The sequence below is a fragment of the Sciurus vulgaris genome (genome assembly GCF_902686455.1).
Source record: "Sciurus vulgaris genome assembly, chromosome: 11".
Lineage (NCBI taxonomy): Eukaryota > Metazoa > Chordata > Mammalia > Rodentia > Sciuridae > Sciurus > Sciurus vulgaris.
In genome coordinates, this window is record NC_136472.1 from 73829938 (window position 1) to 73840054 (window position 10117).

The 10117-nt window shown below is 40.4% G+C and overlaps 1 protein-coding gene across 1 annotated transcript; it reads left to right on the plus strand.

Annotated features, from left to right (window-relative positions):
• Nucleotides 1-34: 34 nt before the first annotated feature.
• Nucleotides 35-7548, plus strand: GVQW3 (GVQW motif containing 3). The gene has a single exon (XM_079105201.1). The coding sequence runs from the start codon at nt 547-549 to the stop codon at nt 1177-1179; it is 633 nt and encodes a 210-aa protein (XP_078961327.1). The 5' UTR covers nt 35-546; the 3' UTR covers nt 1180-7548.
• Nucleotides 7549-10117: the final 2569 nt, after the last annotated feature.

A 10117-nucleotide genomic window follows, 5' to 3' on the forward strand; every position in this document is an offset into this window, starting at 1 on the left:
ACCGCAGTGCGCTTGCGCACAGCCTAAGCCTCAGGGAGGGAGTTGCGCATGCGGGACAGTCTTCCGGGACTCTAGCAGGCGAGCCCTAGGTTCCTCCGGTAGGTTTCGCGAGTGCGGGTGTCTGCAGATCTGGGGCGAGCTTGCACGTTACATCACCACTGCATCTCTCCTTGCGTGCTTAAGTTGCCACCACTTTAGACGTCTGTGGCAGAAGTCGTATAGACTCTTAAGGGCCGCGAAATCGGGACGACCTTGGTGACCAATTTGTAAACTCCAGGCAGAGCTGCGCGTGCGAGTAGGACGCAGGCGTGGATTGCAGGGGATTCGATTTTCCTTGGCTTTGCCGCCAGCGCCTCTTTAGCCGCGTTGGCTTCTCAGATCAGACGCGAAGGAGCGAAAACTCAGAAAAGCAATTATTCTTTCCTGGTGAGGCTTCCAGAGGAACAAGAATAGTGACCTGATTATGTCTACAGCCTTATAGAGATTGGTTTCTCTGTCTTCCCCTCATAATTCTGGCCTCTTAACGTTCCTGTGTTCACTGCCGAAATGAGTGACCGCTACTTAGAACAAAGGATTAGTATCAAATTTTGCGTGAAATTGAACAAGTCTGCAAGTGAGACCCACCATCTTTTAAAAGAAGCTTATGGGGATGAAGTCATGTCAAGGGCCCGAGTTTTTGACTGGCACAAACGGTTTAAAGAAGGGCGGGAAGATGTTCGAGACGATGCTCGAAGTGGTCGGCCTGTCACTCACAGGACGGATGAAAATATCCAGAAGGTCAAGGACTTGGTTTGTTCAAACAGGCAGTTAACGGTGAGGATGATGGCTGAAGAGTTAAATTTAGATAAAGAAACTGTCAGACTCATTCTGAAAGAAAACTTGAACATGAGGAAAGTTTCTGCCAAAGTCATATCAGGTATTTTGAAAAATGAGCCTAAACCTGGAAAACTTGACTTTGGGTCACATCTTTCAAAGGAAATTAGGAAAAATAGCTCGTATGTAAAGAAGAAGTTAACAAGTTCTGAAACATTGAGTCATCTGCAGGGGGAAGCTGGTGGGAAAATGCCTCTGTCTGTATCGGGTCCCAGAATCCACTACCCTGCCAACCAGTCTCTGCAGCCATCATCTTCTGACAGTGTTTCCACCAGAGTGGCCCAGGATTGGTTCACACCCTGGTGAAAGGAAACTGAGGGTAGATGCACCTGAACTAGGAAGCTGCCTCACTGTTTGACATCTTCATCTGCTGCTCCTCTGTTTTTGGTCTTCTCTACCACTCCTCCCTGCTGTCATGGCCCTCCTATTTTATGCTGGACGGTGGGGCCTTCTTGTTTTTCACCACTTGAAGTGCTTTTGATTGTTAACTTCTGGTGCTTGCTTCTTTTTATTTCTCTTGCTTAACAAGTTTGAATCTCTTCATTGCCCATACCTCAGTTTGTTGTGGCTGTCCTGTTCCTTTGTTCTCAACATTCTGCCTCAGGGGATCATCCATATCTTTGTGCACAGAGAGACATGCTCTTCTAGGAGGACCCCCAAAGGCCTACTGTTTCATTTATTTTGCAGTCAGGGCCTAAGGTATGGTACAGTAGGCAGTTACCTATGGACCTGTTGAGCAAGGCCCAAATAACTTGGTAGGAGCCCCTCGGAAATGAGGGGTGGGCCACCAATACTGATCTTCTCTTGGACCTCCCTTTCACAGAAGGGTTTGTTTAATTATAGTCTTGTGCTTTGGACCCCCATTCATTTGGGTCTCTCCTCTGTTGAAGAGAAAGATCTGACCCTGGGAAATATAAACCAGGGGACGCAGACCAAGATTGATATGTGAGGAGAAAGACCAGGTGATTGTCCATTCGCTAAATTAAGGGAATCTGGTGTCTGTCTGGTGTGTTTCGAGCACCTCATGTTTTTAGAACAGTGCTGGGCAGTGACAACATAAAGTTCTTAAATGAGATCATCATGTGCAGATGGGCTTCATGAAGGAGATTTTTCTTAAACTGGGTTCATGAGGAAGGGTGAGACAAAGGGCTATGAGATTAGGGAATACTTCCCAGGCAGGTGAAAGAGCATAAGGCTTGCAACCTGTGTCATAGAAAATGATGACACTCTTTGCTAAAATAGCAAAGATTACAGGGGAAGATGGTGGTGTTGCAGAAGATGAACAATGGGAGATAATTTGCTTCCTCTCCTCTGCCCCGAACTGTATGCCTGCCAGCAATTTATAAATTGCTTCCCCTGAGTCTGTGACTTCATTTATGATAATGCACTTATTTGGTTATCTGATTTTCCCATTGGACCTCAAAAAAGTAGTCTCTATGCATCCAAACTGTCTTCTGTGTTCCTGCCGCTCTGTCAAGATTTATGGATTGGAACTTTTCCCCAGGGGGTTCCAACTATTACCACACAAACTAGCAACATCTCAGCATGCCTGGTAGGGAACAGGAGAAGCCAGGAGTAATAGCATTTCACAGCATTGGCTGGTGTCTGTGTGTTACCCAAGGATCTTGACACACAACAGCTCCTCTTTAACAAGTAAGGAACTAAACTAAAGTGGGGAATAATAGATGCCCCACACTTATTCATTCCACACAGGTAACTTTTAGTTCTGTTCTTTTGTTGTCTACCAGTGTCAAAAAATTACAAACTCCCCTCTAATACCTGTCAGTTTGGAGACACCTTGAAAGCTAGACCTTGTGCTACAAAGAAAAGATATAAGAAAACTTAAACCCACAGACTTCCCTCTACTTTGCAATCTCCAGACATTTTGTTTCAGGACCATTAAGTCTTACTTCAGACAAGGTCCTGGGTTCCCCATAAGCACTTGTCACCAGGGACATTGGACTTAAGGAGCAAATCCCCATCATTTGCTGTTTCAGCTTTATTGCTGAATTTATTAATCCTGCTCAGGCCCTGTTGCAAAAATTGTAGAATCAGATGTTCCTGGGACCAGGCTAGGATCCCATAACACCTGCAGACATTAACTCCACACAGAGGTCCTGCAAGAACTTATTTCTGGGTTTTATTGCACTCCCTGTAATCAGGGCTGGGACAAATGCTGCCACTCTCTGGCGATGATGCTGGACCAAGACCCATGCAGGAGTGTAAGATACCAGAAACAAAGTGGGCCCAGATAAGGTTTTAACACAGAACACCTGGAAACGAGGTATTTGGGAGTACAAATTCTAATTTTTCCAAATGTCTCTCATGAAACATTGACAATTTATTTTCTTCAATCATGTCCTATATAGTCATTAGGTGGAACTACTACTCGAACCCATTGTCCCTTAGCAAGTCTTCTCAGAAAATATTTAGTGATGATGTCATGCCTCAGATTTTTGAGAAGTAAAATTTCTGCCCTGATACTCATCCATAGCAAACTATTCTCACATTGCTCAAATTGCTAAACCCAAGGCTACCACATGGTTGCCTAGGAGTATCCCTCGGGGAGTTCTTAGTACTCCTTATGTACCCATCTGCCAAATGCACTCTATTGCTGACCCATATTTACCCCAGCCTGCACCTGTGGCCCAGGTCTCTTGAGCTCCTGGTCCTATAATCTCAAATCCAACCATGCAGCACACTCCAGGTTCTTGTATTTGACTCACACATATTCCCCTCTCAATTTATTCTTCACCAGTTTGCTTTGTTTTCTGGTTCTGAACTATACCTCCAAGAGCACTTTTTGGCCACTTTGGTATGCCAATCCTTGAATTGCTCTTTTGGTCATGGTCTTCCATTTGATTCACTCTTCTCTCCTCTGAATTTTGGATCCCTCTTCCAGCTCCCTACATTAGCTGTTGTGCCATTGGAGCAGAAATTGCCTGCTCCACCCCTACCTCCCTCTCAAGAAGCAGGGTAGGGCAACAGGGGGAATATATGTTTTCGTTTTTGTATAAGGTCCATGGGTGCCCAGGAGGGTGGGAGGGAGGTCCTTGCTCCTCTTAGCCACCAGCAGTTGTATTCGTTACTACTGGTTACCTCCGGTCCTGAGAGTCGTGAGTATTCAGAGTTATAACATCCAAATTCCATCCTCCCAACCACTGTTTTGCCTGGCAGGAGAAGCTCCACCCAAATGCAGATCAAGCCTGGCTATTTGTGGGATGTTAGGAGAAGAGTTGGCAATCTGCAAACCTTGACCATAATTCTCAAACCTAACACAATTCAGGGCATCCCCACCCATATCCTTATCCCTATTTTGGTTCAAAGTCCACATGGAATGTTCTGTGCCACAGTCAAAAGTCCAAGAGGAGTCCAAGACTCCTCCCAGGGCAGATCATCCCATCATTAATTTCATATAATCCTCTCCTCCCCTTCTTGTCCTCCATCTTGCTCCATTAGCCCCCACTAAAAATTATTTTAAAAAAAGAAAAAATAAAAATTTCACCAAATCTTTGAGAAAACCACAGTCTTCTGAATTCTGCCCCTGACTTTGGGTCCTTTTGGAAATGTAATGATTTGGGGTGAATGTACACCTGGGGCCTACTTTCCAGAGCCTTCCTTTCAGATCCATTTCTTTGTCAAAGTCCACACTGGCCTGGGAGATGCCCGGATAAGTCTGGATGCTAAATGACATGAGGACACCTAATAAAGGAGTGGATCACTATTGGGTAACTGCCTGGCCCTGTGTCACGTACACAATTCAATTGGCCTGCTCTTTGCAGACATCATCACCAGCAAACCTCGCTAGGTTCCCTGGGATTGCCGCTCACCAGGGTCCCACAGGGTTCAGTTAGAGAGCCTACCTTTGCTCCTGAACTATATGTTATTCTGCATTCTCCAACTACTGCTGCAGGGACCAGCCTTCCTAGATTTTACCAGGCTTTTATATCCCATTGGAGGTAATCCTATATTTATGTTCTCTCTAGTCTCTGCTTATCCCATCTTTGCAAATACTGTGCAAGTTATATCACTCAGCATAAATATCCAGAAACAATCTAGTGGGGAGCTTCAGTACCTCCAAGGACCCACTTGGGTCTACTGCAGGGTTCAACAGACTTCTATCAGGAAAGTACCCTAGGCTTTGTAGGGCCTGTGATCTCTGTTGAGGTTACTCAACATTTTAGTGCTAAAGCAGACATAGCTAATATGAAATTAGATGATCATGGCTGTGTTCCATATAAAACTTTATAAATGGGTACTGGAACCTGAATTTCATAGTTTTCACAAAATATCTTGATTTTTTTCCCCAACCATTTAAACATGTAAAAAAGAAATTGCTTAGCTTGTAGACCATAGAAAAACAGGTGGTAGACCAGACTTGGCCCATGGGTCACAGCTTGCCTACCCCTGATCTAGTGTATATAAATTACATATATAAAAATGACAGATGATGGCTTTTTTTCCATCAATAACATTGTTAATGCCAAATGGATTTGTCAGTGTCTGATAATTTATGATACAGAAATTGTGGCATCTTTTTGAGGCCAAGAGAATGAGAGAATGAACTAGAACTGAATGATTGGCTATTTCACCTTGACCCTGTTCCAGTTCACAAAACAAATTTTGTGCTCTTTTTGACTAAAAATGATTTTTCACAAAGTACCATCTGCATTATTCCCATGTAATATCTCAAAACCTGTTTTGGCAATACTAAAAATGGTGCCAAGTTGCAATTGGCAATAATAGGATGAACTAAAGGTAGTTCCAAAAATGCTTTGACCATGGGCCTTTGAATAAGTATAAGTTATCACCTATTAAACTGCGTACTAAGGAGGTGGCAAAACACAATTTTTTGCATGCTTGCAAAAATAAACACTATATATGTACATATATATATATATATTTGTACCTTGTAACTGGTGCCAAGATACGTACTTTTAGATGAGTATATTTGTTTTTCTCTAAAGAGATCTTTATTGTGTGACCTTCACTTAAACTGATTTTCCAAAGTTGTAGTAGAATCTCAAGATCGAACAGAACTTTATAAGAGTAATCAGTTAGTCGTGTTTCCCTTGAACCAGGAGTAAGTCACCCTGCCAGTGACTGAAAGACTATCTGAAAGAAGATTCTATGTTAATTCACTCAACCAATGTTGAGTGGCTGATGTACCAAGCACTGTCCTGTGTGCTAAGATACAGCAATGGACAAAAGAGACACAGGCCTTAGATTTGATAGTCTGAAATCTAACTATATTACTCTTCAGTCTTCACTGTTCCATGTGCTCATACTAACTCATTGTTAACTGCAAACCTGGAAATAGGTATGACCTTTGCCACAAGACTTTGTCCTGTGGTCATGATGCCTCTCCAACTGCATTAATAATTTGCAGTTGTATGCGCCACTTAAATTTTATTATTCTTTACACAGATCTATATTGGTAGAAAAACATGCTGGCAATGTTGGAAGTGTAAATTGGCAGCAGCTTTCTGAAAAGCAATTTGGCAGTATCTATTAGGAGCTTTAAAAATGTTTATATCCTCTGATCCTCTAATTCCACTTCTGGGAATCTGTCCTAAAGAAATAGTCTAAAATGTGGGCAAAATTTATGCTTACTAATCTAAAAGTCCAACAGGAGAAAATTGGTTAAATAAATTACAGTATGACTCTACAATAGAGCTAGTATGCAGTCATCATAATGAATGTTTTTGAAGAGTATTCAATAGCACAGCAAAAGTGTTTGTAATGTTTAGTGAAAAGAGTGATACAAAATTGTACATACGAATGCCCAATTTTTTTTAATGGCTAGAAAGGATATGTTAATTCCAGGTGGTTGAATTTTATGGGTGTTTTTAACTTTTCCTGGTTTTTATGCTTCTAAAGAATATTTCTCCAAATAATATTACTTTTATTATCAGTAAAAAACAATAGCATCAACATTTGATAATAGAGGTTGGGGCTACATTCATAGTGTGATCAATGAACAATTAATTGACTGGGTCAACATGGAAGCTGTATGATGTTGTGTTGGTTTGCAACAGAAGGGAAAAGGATCTACCCCAGAGGAGAGGGGGATGTGACCAAAATCCCTACAAAAAAACAAAGTTGTTATTAGAAGACACATGAGTGGAATGTTCCTGTTATGTGGCCCTATGTAGGTAAAAGAACATTTATGAATCAAGTATATTCTGACAAATGAAAAAGAATATGAAATTCTCTCCTGGGTAAAATTAACCTCCTTTGGATTTCACTCTCACATTCTCTCATAAAAAATGAATTCTTAAGATGGATTTTATTATAGCTGATTCTCTGAAGACTCCTCGAGCCTTCCATATAATTTCTTAGTATATGAATAGCTTTCAATGTGCCAAGTCTACCTCCTCCTATACTGGGACACTCAAGCAACAAGGATATTCCCTGGAATATTTATGTTCTACATTGAGAACGCTATGTGCAAATCATTAAGATAACTTACAAAACTCTTTAAGGTTTGCAAATGTTATTTTGTTTGTGTCCAAAATTACTGTACTTTTTGTTTATGTCTGAAGAATAATACATTGTAGAGTTTTAAAGTGAGATATTACATAGATAACGCCTACCCAGAGATGAAACTGTTATGCTGGGAAAACCTGTACTTGTTGTTTTAGAAAGATGATTATCATTAAAATATTAAATATATCTTCTTGGTAAAGTTTCAAACCTTCAAGTGGTTACACAAGGTAAATACATGTTTTATAGACATAGTTTATCAATTTGTCAAATTGGATGGATTCTTCAAAATCTTAAGTACAACTCCCTTGGTTTATATAAAGAACAAGAGTGAGACTTGGGATTTAGTTTTGGTTATTAGCTAGCTGGGTTATTGGGTAGCATTTGCAGCTTTCGAGTGCCTCAGCTTAGTCATTTATGAAAGGAAAATAATACTTATACTCCGAAGTTGTTCATTTTTTCATTGAACAAATATTTATTGTGTTAATATGTATCTGACACTGTTCTATACATAGAATATAGCAATTAATAAGACAAAATATATTCCTCCACATGAGCATGCATTTAAGAGAGGGAGACAGACAAGCAATAAGATAAATGAGTCAAAATGTAGTACATTTGCCAGATGCATTAGTATAGACCTGTAATCTCAGCCACTGAGGAGGCTGAGGCAGTAGGATCTCAAGTTTGAGGCCAGCCTCAGCAATTTAGGGAGACCCTATCTCAAAATAAAATATAAAAAGGGTTGGAAATGTAGTTCAGTGGTAGAGCCCCCCAAGTTGTCTTCCGTAAAAACGATACAATACAAAACAATAATTTATGCACATATATACATACATGTTAGCGATTATTAAATATGAAGCTTATATTAAATAATGTATGTCAATAATGTATATGAGGTACACAACACAAGACCTAGCATGTAGAAAGTGCTCTGTAGATAGTATTTCTTTTGCTTCTTTAGTCTTCCTGACAGCTCTTGAATTACTCGGCAGAATTACAGCAATCAACAAAAAGCCTGAGCAATTATTGCCTTCCATCTCCTGCTAGTTAATAAGGCCCAAACCTGTTTTTGCCTAAGAAGACAAATTCTTAGTTATGCTTTGTATTTCCTGTATGGCAAAATAATCAAGGTGGTGCCTAAATACTATTAGAAATGGCCTTTTCTGGAGCCAGTTGGCAGGAGTCTTTGAATAGGACTGGATGTCAGGTGTTAGGTCCACAAAGACAAATGCACAGTGTCATTGCTTTTTAAGCAAAACAAACCAGAAGACATTTTAATGACTGTTTCTGTTAAAGAAAAGTGTGTGCCCTGTGTCCTGTGCCAGACTTTAGAAAACTCAGGAAAGTTTGCAGTATTAGGAGACTGGCTAATACATTATTTGTGGGAGACCAGAGCCATGAAAAGGAGGCTTTAACATTTGTGATCTGTTGATATTTTTGCTCATTGTAGAAAATTTGGAAAGTTCAGAAATGTTTGAAGAAGCAGCCAGAAGTTTACCTCTGGTATTCAAGTCTTTCGCTACCTATCTCAGTGTCTTAAGCTTCCTCCTTCAGAACTATCCAGCAAACAGTCATTTACTGAATTCCTTCATCAGGCCTGGGCCTGTACTTGGCACAGAGGGTACAAACCCTGCCTTGAGACAGTGCCCACCTTTGTGAGCTAGGGGAAGAAGGGCCAGAAGTGGAAAGATGCAATAACAATGGCTTCTACCTTAGACTATCAATCTTTCTCAGAGGTCTCCTCTAAGGAACCAGCTTTTGTAAACAACTTGGAACAAAAAATTGGAATCATCACACTCCCACTATTTGTGGGAATGAGAAATCTGTGGTACAAACAGTTAAATTCACAGCACACTGGTGGTAGCTGATTTGCTGGCTATGCCACCCCTACCTCCCCTAGAAGGGACCTGAACTCTGTCCACTAAGGATTTGGCTTAGAATATCACCTCTCAGAAGAAACTGGGCACTAGGTGGTGGGTCAGTACTCCTGTATCTTGCTTGAAGAAACTAATAAGTGAAAAATCAGAATCAAAACCCCGATTGGATGAGGAAATTGGCTCATGGAGGTTGAGTGACTTTTCTTGAATCACACATCTGGTTGGTGACAGAGCCAGGATAATAATGAAGGATCTTAAGCCTTTATCAATCCAGTGAGTTTTTTAAATTACACCATTGATAATCATTTCCTTTACAAAATATCTTTCTAAAATCGTGCTCAACCTTGCATTTAACAAATTATTTACCAACAATTGATTTATATACAATTTTTAAAAAACATATTTATAGCACACAACATGGAGCAGGGTTTTTTGAAATTTCCCTGGGGTTTCCAAGTCCCCTGGTCCTTCTTTCAGAGGTGTGTATTCTTAAGTAAATGTTGGCATTCTGTCATTCTTTTTTTCCAGATGTTCTTCTCAAGTGGTGTGTTATGTTTTGTATTTTTAATATTTCTCACATACGTTCTTAAAGTCTGGGAACGTAAATCTTAATAAAACTCTCAACTATCTCCTCTGTGCTGTCTCAGATTTCCAAGTGTGTTTGTATTTATGACACAGTGTCTGAACTCATGAATGCTATCACATAATTAAGGTTTATATCCCTATACCCTGATCTTGTATTTCTGCATGTTCTAGAAATTCTTTACACTTCACTTGTAATGCCAGTATAGTGTGCCATGACATTTCCATAGTAACATATATTTCAAACAGGAAAACAAAGAAAGCCCAAGAAAAGAGGTTTCAAGTGAAAAGGAGAG